This window comes from Chrysochloris asiatica, unplaced genomic scaffold (genome assembly GCF_000296735.1).
Source record: "Chrysochloris asiatica unplaced genomic scaffold, ChrAsi1.0 scaffold00213, whole genome shotgun sequence".
NCBI lineage: Eukaryota > Metazoa > Chordata > Mammalia > Afrosoricida > Chrysochloridae > Chrysochloris > Chrysochloris asiatica.
Window position 1 is genome coordinate 4,057,437 of NW_006408731.1, and position 14,259 is coordinate 4,071,695.

General features: G+C 39.3%; 1 protein-coding gene across 1 annotated transcript in view; it reads right to left on the reverse strand.

Moving 5' to 3' along the window:
* Positions 1 to 14,259, reverse strand: part of SCGN (secretagogin, EF-hand calcium binding protein) — a 63,994-nt gene that overhangs the window by 20,142 nt on the left and 29,593 nt on the right. Inside the window, exon 7 of the mRNA XM_006872887.1 lies at positions 1,323 to 1,378. Coding sequence (XP_006872949.1) covers positions 1,323 to 1,378 — 56 coding nt within the window. The remainder of the gene's footprint in view (positions 1 to 1,322; positions 1,379 to 14,259) is intronic.

Below are 14,259 nucleotides of genomic sequence, written 5' to 3' on the forward strand. Positions count from 1 at the left end.
GCTTGGTGCTCTAAGTTCTCTTTCTAGGACTGCCTCTCTTACACAGCTTTCTGGGACCCTAGAACTGAACTCTACCTAAGAGGAGCCCTGCCCAGTAGGCCAGGTGAACCAGGGTGGTATCCAGGGAGCAGAATCAAGAATAGCAAGCTGAGCCATCTCTGCCCTAGGCCTTTGAGAGAAATGTGGCTCTCTCTAACTGGTCTTTTCTTCATCAAAGTGGGTTAAAATTAGGAAAATAGTCAAGGAAGACACATGGGCTACCTCATAGTGCCAACGAGGCACAGAGTGGAAGGTTTATACATCATGTCACTCCTAAGGAGATATTCTTCCTGGAGTGTCCTCTTTAGGACTTAGCAGAAGTAGCAGTCAGTAGAGGAGACACCTAGTGCAGGATTCAGTGGTTCTGGGCTCAGGTTAACTTCCTCTAAGAGACAAAAGTAGTATTGATCTGTTTGTGACATTGTCAAATAAAGACCCTGTCACTGAAAGTTCACCCCCAATTCTTAGAATTCCTTTCTCCCAACTATGCCCACTAGTGATCTTCCACCTGCAACTGCCTGCCTTCAATCATGGTCCAGTTTACAGTTGCCATTCAGTCTAATCTTAACGTACCCGACATTTATAGTTGGTTCTCCATAAGAGTATCTGTGTATTCTGCAATCACTCTGTTCATCTAGTAAGAATCTACTCCTCATTCTTTTAGCGGACAATGCATTGTTTTTAGCTTAGCAGGCCTAGTTAAAACATGCAGAACTACCAGGCATGTTTTATTAGGATACATTCAGAAGAGGACCAGAATTTGTGGAAATGGCATTTCACATTTCCACAGATACTGGGCCACTTCTGAGCTTATCTTTTTCTCTTTACTTGTAGCCTTTGGGCTCTAGGTGGCCCCTGAGGATGCATCAGCACTCAAAGATCAACGAGTGCAGCTGGAGTCTGGCTCAGTTGGCATTTTCCCTAAACCAACTATTCAACATTCTTGCAGTCAGTGACTAGGATTCAGGATTCTTTATTTCATAGGATCCTCATTTGGGACCATAAATGCCCTTTGTGATCTTTGAAGGCAGGACCTGCCTATGACTCATCATTATCATTTTACAAAAAGTTTGTGTGTTGTGCATCTTGGAGGAAGTGTTTTCATTATTTTCACTAAAGGGTCTATTATTTCCTAAGTATTTTGAGTCACTATAATTCATTGGGTAAAATGCATTTATTTTTTATGACTTCGGGATAGACTTGACTTTTGCCCTTCAAAAACAAAAGTGATGTCAACAAACCCCTATTTCTGAAACTATATGTACCCTACCCAGACTACTCACCTTGCCAAGTCATTAAGATCCAACCGACCATCTTTATTTTTGTCAAAGATCTTCATCTGGAAAGCAGAAGGGGAGATGGGTGTGAGAAATAGTTGTGAAGGGAATTCATTTGGAAAGTTATTAAAGTGCTTGTCTATTTTTCTCTTCTGCTCACATGGTATTTGTCTAAATTGGCTGAGGAATGCCTCTACTTGGGAGAAAGTAAGGATCTGCTACAGAAAGGATGCATGTTAGCTTCTTTGTTAGGATGGGTCATAGTCACTAAACCTCTCAGTTTGCAGAAATTTAATGCAACAAAAGTTTATTGCATGTCGCATAAATATCAAAGTTGGTTAGGAGTTCTGTTCCATGTCTTCCACTTTCTGGAGCTCAGAGTAACAAAGCGGCCACTATCTGGAACATTTGTGATTGCCATGGCAGAAAGAGAGAACAGTAAATCACACATGGATTAAAACGCTATTGGCAAGAGCAAGTCCCTGGTCACACTTAACTTCTAAAGGGCAGGCTATAGGGTCCTATCAGGAGTCCTGGTGTGGTGCTGTGGGTTAAAGTGCTGGGCTGTAAAATCAGTTTGAACTACAAGATCGGCATTTCCAGCTCACCAGTCGCTCCTTGAAAACCCTATACAGGGTCGCTATGGGTCGGAACCAACTCTATGAGTTTGAACCACCAATCTTGTGGTTCAAACTTATCTTGTGGTCCAATGCTTAATCCCACGGTGCCACACCAGGACCTCAAAAGGTCAGGGCCATGAGACCCTACCATGTGCCTGGAGGGAGAATTGGACTCACTTAATGAGTAGCAATAATGGTGGAACTTGCATAATGATTATAAGCTTGAAATCTACACTCTTGCTTTGAGACAACATTTTCTAATTATTATTTTAATTTTTTTTCTCTTTAGCATATTAACAACTGATTTTGTGGTCCAGTGCTTAATCCCATAGAGCTACACCAGGACCTTAAAAGGTCAGGGCCATGGGAGCTATTTTGGTATCTACAAAATAGATATATCTACCAAATATAGATATAAAAACTCATATCTACACACACCCTTCATTTTCTTTTCCTAAAGGCAAGAAGAGTTCAGGAAGACGTGATTTAGGGGAAAGCCTTCCTTTTCCATGCTCTAGAGGATTGTAGGAAGGAGAGAGAGAAAGGTAAAGAGAGACAGGAAAATAAAGTAGATGTATAATCTAACTTTTCTAGAAACTGCCCCTTAGAGAGATGATCATTAGATAAGGAAGAACACCACTAGGCAGAGATATTGCAGTGGCTTAGCTTTGCCAAGAAACTCTTACTACTCATGTGGTAGCATCTGCTGAGTCTAGAGCCAGTGGGCTTCCCATGGGACTAGTTGTGGCAGTGTGAGATGGTGGTGGAACACAGGGTGGGGTAGATCATTGGACTAGCAGACTGAACAGAAGATATAGTCTGCATCCATTGAAAGTTAAAGAACAGCTGGACTAGCAAGAGCCATTAGCCTTTACTTCTTAGCAGAGTTGCCAGAGCAAAGAACATGGACTATGAGTTTATGGCAGCAAGATAGCAGCAACTAAATAGTCAGCGGGCATCACCCCGGAAACCAGAGTTTTCAAGGCTCAGAGACTTCAACTTTTCCCCTCTACTTTGAGGTCACATAAACCACTTCTAGCTCCATATTTACTGGATGCCATTTTGGGAGAAGAATCTCATTTGGATAAAGATAGAAAAAAAACTCTAAAATGCTAAGCTTTTACCTTTAACTGAGACTTAGCATTGTCCATAGGGCTTTTTAAACTATTAGGTCTTAGTAAGCTTCAAACCTAGGATAAGCACTGGACTGCTCACTGCAGTGCAGATAGTTCAAACCCACCAACAGCTCCTCAGAAACCCTATACAGGGTAACTATGAGTTGGAACCAATTCAATGGCACTGAACAACAACAGACCTACCACCAGTCAGTTTGTCATATTGTGAAGGAAGACTCATTAGAAATCTGCAAAACACAGATGACAAAACCTTGCTTTCAGGAAGCAAAAAGGACTTGAAATACTTACTGTTGAAGAGCACTTACTGAAGAAGATCAAAGACTACAGCCTTCAGTATGGATTACACCTCAGTGTAAAGAAAACAAAAATCCTCACAACTTGACCAATAGACAACATCAAGATAAACAGAGAAAAGATTGAAGTTGTCAAAGACTTCATTTTGCAGAAACAATCAACAAGACAAGAAGTTGGTTCTTTGACAGGATTAATGAAACTGACAAACCTTGGCAAACCTAAAAAAAGAAAAGAAGAAGATGACATTTCATGCAAATGACATGCATGAAAAATAATATGGGTGACATCACAACAGAACCAACAGAAATAAAAAGGATGATAACAGAATATTATGAAGAATTGTACTCAAACAAGTTTGAAAATCTGAAAGAAATGGACAAATTTTCACAAAAATACAATATATTGAATCTAAGAGAATGAAGTAGAAAACTTGAACAGACCCATTTCAAAAATGGAAATTGACCAAGTCAAAAAGTTCAGAACCAGATGGTTTTACCAGTAAATTCTGCCAAACATTCAGAGAAATGCTGACATCAATTCTACTCAAACTATTCCAGAACATAGAAAAGAATGGAAAACTCCCAAATACATTTTCTGAAGCAAGCATAATCGTCATACCAAAACCAGGCAAACACATCACTAAAAAAGAAAATTATAGGCCAATATTCATTATGAATATAGATGCAAAAATCTATGAATATAGATTCTAAACAAAATCTTAACCAAAAGAATTCAACTATATATATAAAATAATATACCATTATCAAGTGGGCTTCATATCAGGCATACAATGACAGTTCAGTATTAGAAAGACAATCAATGTAATCTATAACATAAATATAACAAAGGAAAAGCATCATATGATAATATTGATTGATGCAGAAAAGGCATTTGACAAAATCCAACATCCATTCCTGATGAAAACACTCAAGGAAATAATGAGCAAAATTAAGGAGATGTATCCAAATCTAACAGTCAACATGACTTCCAATGGAGAGAAACTGAAAGCATTTCCTTTGTGAACAGGAACCAAGGATGCCATTTATCACTACTCCTATTCAATACTGTTTTTGAAGTCTTAGCTTTATGTCAAGAAAGGAAAATTAAAGGCATCGAAATTGGCAAAGAAGTAAAACTATTTGCAGGTGATAATATCCTATGCATAGAGAATCCCAAAGACTCAGCAAGAAAGCTATTGGAACTCATTGAAAGATTCAGGAAAGTATTAGAGTACAAGATTAACATACAAAAATCAGTTGGATTCCTCTAAACTAATAAAGACAGCTCTGTAAAGGAAATCAGGTAAACAATACTATTTATAATAGCTAGCAAAAGGAGCTCTGGTAGCGTAGTGGTTACGAATCGGGCTGTGAAACCTCAGGGTCAGTAGTTCAAAACTACCAGCTGTTCCACAGGAGAAAGATGAGGCTTTCTGCTCCTGTAAAGATTTACAGCCTCGGAAACCCTGTACAGGGTCGCTATGAGTCGGAACCGACTCCATGGCACATAACAACAACAACAACAATCAAAAGATTAAATACTTAGTAATAAATCTAACCAGAGAAACAAAAGACCTATAAACTACAAAACACTGCTACAAGAAACCACAAATGGAAGAATATATCATGCACATGGATAGGAAAACTTAACATTGTGAAAATGTCAACATTATAGATATAATCCAGATTCCAACATCAGTTTTTAAAGAGATGGAAAAAATGATCACTAACTTTATATGGAAAGGAAAGAGAACTCAGATAAAAGCAAAGCATTACTTAAGAAGAAGGACAAAGTTGGAGGCCTCTGACTTCCTGACCTCAAAATCTACTACCCAGCCACAGTGATCAAAACAATCTGGTACTGGTACAATGAAAGATACATAGATCAATGGAATAGAATTGAGAATCTAGAAGTAAATCCTTCCACATACAGTCAACTGATCTTGACAAAGGACCAAAACACATTAAATGGGGGAAGAGATAGTCACTTCAATAAATGGTACTGGCAAAACTGAAAATCCATTTGCAGAAAAATGAAACAAGACCTATATCTCACACCATATACTAAAACAAACTCAACATGCATTAAAACCTAGAACTAAACAGATCATCAATGAAAGAAGAGAGATAAACTTAGAGGCTCTAATACAGGACATAGACACTGTGTCAAACAAACTAAAAACACACAAGCAGTAGAAGACTGGAAACTCATAAAATAGGTGACAGGAACCTCCTAAAAATTATACACTTACTTGCATACAAAGATTTCACCAAAAGAGTAAAAAGAGAGCCACGGACTTGGAAAAAAATGTTTTTCAATGATGTATTAGACAAGGGACTAATATCTAAAATTTATAGAAACTACAACACCACTACAAGAAAAAGACAAACAACCAAGTTAAAAAGGGGGACATAGACACTTTACCAAAGGAGACATTCAGGCGGCAAACATGTGAATAAACTCCTGATCATTAGCCATTGTTGTTGTTGTTAAGTGCTGTCAAGTCAGTTACAAGTCATAGCTACCCTGAATCGAGTTTCCAAGGAGCAACCTGTAGGTTTGAACTGATGCAAATCAAAACAGCAATGAGATAACACCTCATCCCAGCATCAGTAGCAAAGTTCAAAAGAACAGAAAGCAACAAATGCTGGGAAGGATATGGAAAGACTGGGACCCTCCTACATTGCTGATGGGACTGTAAATGGCTCCACCACTCTGGAAAGTGGTATGGTGCTTCCTCAGAAAATTAAAAAGAGAAATATCATTATGACCCAGCAATCCCTCTACTTGGTATATAGCAACAAGAAATAAGAGCCATGACACAAGTAGATAAATGTACACCTATGTTCATCATAGCACTATTTACACTAGCAAGAGATGGAGACAGCCTACATGCTCATCAGTGGAAGAATGGATAAACAAACTTTAGTATATACACACAATGGAATATTATGTAACACTGAAAAATAACGATGAATCTGCAAAACATCTCATAACATGGATGAATCTGGAATACATTATATTGATTGAAATTAGTCAATCACAAAAGGACAAATATTGTATCAGACCACTATTGTAAAAACTCAAGGTTTTCATGCTAAAAGAAATATTCTACAATGGTTGCCAGGGGTGGGAGGGAAGGGAGAGTAGTTCACTGGCTAAAGGGTAGATCCATGTTACCTCAGGTGGCAGGAAGACAATATACAAGAGGGAGGTTGGAAGAAGAATGATGAAGACAGGTGAAGACACAGAAAGGAATGCATGAGTTAAAGGTGATAGAGGTGGTGGTGGTGGTGGTTATGTGCTGTGGAGTCGGAACTGACTCATAGCAACCCTGTACAGGGTTTCCATGGCTGTATGTCTTTACGGGAGCAGAAAGCCTCATCTTTCTCCCGTGGGGAACAGCTGGTAGTTTCGAACTGCTAATCTTAGGGTTCGCAGCCCAATTCATAACCACTATGCTACCAGAGCTCCTAAAGGGGATAGAGGTAAATAGTGCTAAATACACATTCCTAGAACAATAGTGTTGTGCAGACAGATACACGGACCAATACACAGGCTGAGAGGGCATAGGAGGAAGAGTGGGAGTATACACATAAATGTATAAAGGTTTGAAAGAGTATATTTGCACATGGGTATTACGTTTGCTGCTAACACACCTTTGAATGTGGTGGATTATTGATTGATTTGATTTGTGCCACTGAGTAGGTTCTGAGTTACAGCAACTCTGTATAGCGTTTCTGAGGAGGAGCTGGTTGATTTGAACTGCTGTCCTTTAAGTTCAAACCAACCTTACGGTCCAGTGTTTATCCTACAGTGCCACACCAGGACACTGGTGGTGGAGCATACAGGGGGCAAAATGATGAAAACTCCTTAGATATTATCAAACATCTTAAGGCAATGAGTTGCTGGGCCCAGGCTCAGGACCATAGTCTCAGGGGACACCATGGCCAATTGGCATAACATAGTCCACAAAAAAAGTATTCTACATCCTACTATGGTGCATAGCAACTGGAATCTTAAAGGTTTATGAGCAGCCATCTAGGGTGCAACTATTGGTCTCTCCATGTGCAGAAGAAAGAAAAGTACCAAGAATTGAAGATGCTTGGACTCAGTTAGTCCAGAGGATCAATGAAATATGTGAATATCAGTCACCATGACTGTAAAACCAGAAGAACTAGATGTATACCACTAACAACTGCTCTGAAACGGTAGAAGATCCAGGATAGAGTGACAGAAAATGTGAAACAAAACTCAAAATTATTAAAAAGATCAGGCATACTAGTCAGAAAGAGATTGGAGGAACCCAAGAGTATGGCCCTCAACCACTTTTCAGGTCTGGAATGGAACTCACCCTCATGGTCCAATTTTCAGTCAAGCATTTGATCGATATATTAGGAACAACAACACTAGTAAGGTATGCTCACTATGGAATAGTCAGTCATTCAACAGTAAAAGTGCCACATTTACCTAAGGACAAATTTGAGAAGGGATGGGAAGGGGAGTGGAATGGAAATACAAACCACAGGATGGAAGTTGTTGCATGAAGGGGATTGCAATCCGTAAGATGAAACAAGAGTGTATGATAGGTTGAATGTAAAACAGATGATCTTCCCTTTAAACCTTCACTCCATTCACAAGAATAAATTTTTTAAAAAAAGACTTCATTTTGCGTGGATCCACAATAAATGCTCATGGAAGCAACAAAGAAATCAAACGATATAGTTATTGCATTAGACGAATCTGCTGAACCAGACCTATTTAAAACTTCCAGAAGCAAATATGGAGGGGAGAGCTTCTTCTGTAAGCCATGTCATACCTCCTCAAGGTATGCTGTTTGGCTGCTTGCCATTAAGTACCATTGAGTAGGTTCTGATTCACAGTGACCCTGTATAGTGTTTCCAAGAAGTGGCTGGTGGGTTTGAACCACTGACTTGCAGTTCCAACTGACCTTGCAGCCCAATGCTTACTCTACAGTGCCACACCATGACTCTATTTGGCTACTAAGCAATGGCAAAAATTATCCAGGACACCCACACACGACAACACTGGACCATCTGTGAATTCCCTGTAACCCACACTAGAGTACTCTTACACAAAAGGCCATTTTGAAACACCAGATTAACAGCTAGTTACTAATGCAGACATTTCAATTTAACAGGATTTTTTTTTCTTTTTCCTTACCCCTAACTTGATGATTGAAAAAGGAAACCTCAGAAAATCAGCAATTTGTAAGTGAGAAGAAACAGTAGGCTTCTAGGCATTTATGGCCCCAGTAACTGAGAAAGCTGATTGTAAAGACATCTGCTCTGCCTCTGGAAATATGTGTTACAGAGTATAACTGCTCCATAGGGTTTTCTTGGCTATGGCCAAGAAATGGCCAGGCCTTTCTTTCCTGGTACCACTGGGTAAGTTCAAACACCAATGTCCAAGTTAGTAGTTACATACAAATTCTTTGCACCACCCAGGGACATGTGAATATATAACCTTTGGTTAATTTTGAATTTTTAACATTTTTGCTATGTCATCATGGCAGTAACCTTATGTTGTTTCATTTAATTATCACACATCCTTTTCAGGTAAAAAAAAAAAAAGTCTACATGTCACACATAGGGACCTGAGGTTTAGCAAGAGTAAGTTAATTTGTCCAAGGAAGTAGCAAGATTTGAATCTAAGTTTATTTGTCTCTGGAGTTGTTTTCATAAAAACAGCCTCCTAGCCTTAGTAGAGCTTGAATATCTCATTATTAATTTATTTGGCTTCATGTTTGGTTATGAAATAAAACATCTGGTACCAGAGGCAGAATGTTTTCCTTTTCTAATAACCTTTCTTGCCCTCGGAAAGCAAAAGACACTATTTATGTAGCTTGTTCTCAGACCCCAGTGATCTGAATTTCCTTAAAGAAATTGAAACTTCATGACAATTGAATTAACTTTAAGGTTATCAGTTTTCAATTCTTTCACTGGATTATTGATTGATTTGATTCGTGCCATTGAGTCAATTCTGACTCACAGCATCTCTGTATGGGGTTTTGAACTGCTGGTGGATTTGAACTGCTGACCTTTCAGTTCAAACTGACCTTGTGGTCCAGTGTTTAGTTTATCCTATCGTCCCTTCTTGTATGTTTCTCCCACCTCTGAATATAATGCAGGAAATACAACCTAGATTATTTTCCTTCCTCTAGGGCTCCTGGAGTGTTATGACAGTTGAAGGTGGTAGCAGAGGGGACAGGGTTCCATGTTGAATGGCTTGTTGTTGAAAGTGAATGGCAGTCCTTAACCACTGTCACTTTTCTCACCTCTACCTCTGCTTTCCCGAGACTTGAGCTCAGTGCTTAGTCAACACAGTACAAAGTCTCTTTGAAATTGAACCCAATGTCTTATTGACAAACACCTGTCTGTAGGCTGGTGATTCCCACTACAAGTCAAGAGATTCCTCAGAGATTGTGGTCTTACCCATAATACTCCGTAGAGTGAATTCTAGGTTCTCATCTTTTTTCAAAAGTGTATAGATGCCATACTGATTGTTGTTGTTGTTAAGTGTCATCAAGTCAGTTTCCTACTCATAGTGACCCTGTATAGGGTTTCTGAGGAGTAGGTGGTGGGTTTGAACCACAAACCTTGTAGATTAGCAATACAGTGCTTATCCTCCAGCAGCGTGCCAGGACTCCCTGCTGATTATGAGATGTAAATTCATTTAAATGTTTTCCTGGGTTAACAGTATCTTCCTGTGAGTAGATTTTTTCTCAAACAATAGATCCCAAATGCAACTATTATCACGTGGTAGTAGAGGCATATCATGCATTTTGTAAACAATCATTAGTTGATAATTTGAGATGTAATACACACACAAGGTGAAAATATGTTAATAGTTTAGCAGAGTATATAGTATAGTGTATACGTTCCATTCACCATATCTTGTGCATCTTTCCAGAAACTTTTTAAGCACATAACATATGGTGGTCGTGGTGGTGATATGTCGTGGAGTAGATTCCGACTCATAACGATCCTGTACAGGGTTTCCGAGGTGTAAATCTTTACGGGAGCAGAAAGCCTTATCTTTCTCCCACAGAACAGCTGATAGTTTCAAACTGCCAACCTTGAGGTTAGCAGCCCGCCTCATAACCACTATGCTACCAGAGCTCCTTACATAGCATATAGATGTAGATATATAATGTCTAAGAAGCTCTGCTGGTACCATGATTAAATCCTCGGCGATACCGAAAGGTTGGTGGTTGGGGGAATAAAACGCTTAATGATGTAGACCCTTCAAGATTCCAACCTAGGAAACTCTACAGGGTTATTCTACTCTGTCCTATAGGGTTGCTGTGAGTCAGAACCAACACAACGGCACACAACCACAACATATGATGTCTAGCTCTCTTTCTCTCAGAGTCCTGGTGTGACACTGTAGGATAAGCACTGGATTGCTTACCACAAGGTCAGTGGTTCAAGCCCACCAGTCCCCTATACAGGGTCACTATGAGTTGAGACCAACTCAATAGTACGTAACAGCAACTCTCTCTCTCTCTCTCTCTCTCTCTGTCTCTCTCTCTCTTTTTTTTTTTGGACAAATAGGACCATACTCTATATGCTATTTTATCACTTGCTTTTTCATTCAACAATAATCTTGGAAATCATTCTAGATCAGTTCTTTTTTTTTTACCTTAAAAAAAAAAGGGTCTCATTCTTGAAAAGCCTGGAAGTTATTGCCCTATATTATCTCAATAGGGATTTAAAGTCCTCTCAATTTTATTAATCAACAATTATATGTGAAATGATTACTATGTGGTGTGGCACTGTAGGATAAGCACTGGGCTAGTAACTGTAAGGTTGCAGTTCAAACGTGCCAGTCACTCTCAGAAACCCTATGCACGTTCACTGTAAGTCCGAACCGACCAGGTGGCACACAACAGCAACAACAACAACACATTAGGCATGCACCTTGAGGAGGAGGGGAAAAACAAACAGTTATCATTCATTCCAAACTGGTAACTCCATGTGCTTTCAGAAGTAAGTCACCACTCTTATCTTCTGAGACATCTTTGGGTGACTTTGAACTCCAACTTTTCCGTTAATATTTGCTGAGAGCTTGATCACTGGTCTTACCTGGGACTCCTATCTTAAGCAGTATTAATATTACAAAGAAACAAATTAAGCAGCATATGTAATAACAAAGTGAGGTACAATTTTCAATCGAATGGTATCAGAAAGCCTTGGTGAGAAGATAACCTTTGAGTTATAGAACTAAAAGTGATGAGAGCAAGGCACATGCATAACTGAGGTAAAAAAATCATCTTGGCAGAGGGAATGCTGTTGTTCTTAGGTGCTGTTGAGTCGGTTATGACTCATAGCGACCCTGTAAAGGGTTTCTGAGGAGTGGTTGGTGGGTTTGAACCACCAACCTTGCAGTTAGCAGTCCAGTGGATATCCTACAGTGTCACACCAGAGGCACTGTGTTAGAGCAACAGAAAGTGTGTTCAATAAGACTGCAGGACCAAGGTGAGTGAATGTAGGGATAAAAGAAGAGAAAGGGAGACAGCTGGTGGCTCATTTGGTAGGTGAGCACATGGCGTGGGACAGACCACTGTGAGAACTTTGGCTTTTCTTTGAGAGACAAAGGCCATTGAAAGGTTTTGAGCAGAGAGATGACATAATACGACTCACAATGTCAAAGGATCACTCTGTGTTAAGTAGACGAAGAGGACAAAGTGGAAATAAAGAGATCTGTTGAGAAGACTTTTCAGTAACCCAAGTGAGAGATAATTGTGGCTTGGATCATGGTGAGAAGTAGATTCAGAATATATTTTGAGTGTATTCAATGTGATGTGCCAAAAGATTAGATGTGCAGTATGAGAGAGTCATCAAGAGATTTGGTCTGAATGACATGGAGAGATGGAGCAGCTGGGGACTCTGGACTCAGGGAGGGAGAAGGGCTGTGTGCTGACAGCCAGGGAGGCAGGCTTGCAGGGTATACCGTTTAGTTGTTCCAATGGTTATATATTCCTGAGTGCTGCAGTGTACATCTGGGGAAAAAAAAAACAAAAAACAGAGGAAATGGAAGCAAATGCTGTTGAATGATGATGCATTGAGGGGATTGTAAGCATTGCAATGAAACAAAATACAATAGGATGAATGTAATGCAGATATTCTCCCATCTAAACTCTCACTCAATTCACAATAAAAACTTTAAAAAAAGAGAGAGAGAGAGATTTGGTCTGAGCAACTAGAAAGATGGACTTGACCCTAACTGAGTTAAGTGGGGAAGGGTCATCATTTCCATGTTGGGCATGCTAAGTTTGAAATCCACCACCCATCTGTCTGTTACTTTGTCATATTGTATGTGGCTTGTGTGCTACCATGATACTGGAGCTATGCCACTAGTATTTCAAATACGAGTAGCGCTACCTATAATAGAAAGGTTTCAGCAGAGCTTCCAGATTTATATAGACTAGGAAGAACAGTCTGACATTCTACTTCTGAAAATTAATCAATGAAAATCCTCTGGATCACAACAGAACATTATCTGACTTGCTTGTTTTGGATACATTCTCAGGAGGGGTCAATCTCTTAAGCAGATCACCATGTTTGATGAAATGGAGAACTAACAAGGGCATGAGAATCTCTTGGTGAGATATAATGACACAATAGCCACAATGGATTCAAGTATGCTAGTGATGACAAGGATGACACAGGACCAGGCAACATATTATTGTTCCATACATAAGGTCACCAACAAGCCAACTTGATGGCAGCTACTAATAAGTTCAAGATGCACACTGGGTGTGCTAGTAGTGATATACTTCCAATATATCTAACAAATTCAAGAGAGAGATATAAATTGGGGGTCATCAGCATTTAGCCAGCACTGAAAGCAATTTTACTGATGAAGATCACCTGTAGAGTAAGGGCAGCCAGAGAGGAGAAGCCCCAGAACTGATGCCAGACATGCCTAAGATGCTTGGCATCAGAGGTAATTCCTGGACCTAAGGAAGGAGGCAGCCTCTTTAACCCATACATGAAGAATGAGAGCTGGAACTAGGGTGAAGAATAGAAATGAGCTTAGCCTCATATAAATCCCTTTGCCATGACCTCAGCTTTTAATGTTTTACTTTACAATTGTAAAATATTTATGCTCTAATTGGGTACATAAGCTTAGTATCTCCCATTGGTATTAGCTTACATTAAAAAAGCAACTAAATGTTATCTAATAATTTCGTATCCAGACAGCTAATCTTTCCCCCTGCCTGGTGTTGGCAGCACCCCTCAATTCTGTGCAATTGGATTTTGTTAATAAACAGCTTCCTTCCTTGTCCAGAGCATTAATTAGGGATAGAAATAAGGCAAGGTTCATAGATCTTGGTTTTTCTGTGCTTGTTGGATATTCTGCCTTGCCTCATTCATTATACATGCTTTAGTCCATTTTCAAATATGTGTATCCTTATTCAGGTCAATTTGAATTCATTTACTAAGTTACAACTCTTAAGTAAAACATTTGATATTAGACCTCAGACCCAAATCTTTAATGCCTAGTTGCCTTGATTGTAATCAATTGCTCAATCAAAAAACATTAAAGCAGGAGTAAAGTGATTTCACACTTGGTGTATCACTTGGAACTCAGAAGGTATTAAGTCTTTCTTGAAAATGCTGTGTTTCTGAAAGTTGGTGTACCCAAAGGTCTCTAGGGAATTGTAAAACATCTTTTAAAAATCTATAGTCACAAAGGACCTATACAAAGAAAACCACAAAACACTACTACAAGAAACCAAACAAAAATGGAAGAGTGTACCATGCTCCTGGATAGGAAGATGTAACATTGTGAAAATGTCAATACTGCCCAATGCAATTTACACATATAATGCAATTTCAATCCAGATTCCAACAACATTCTTCA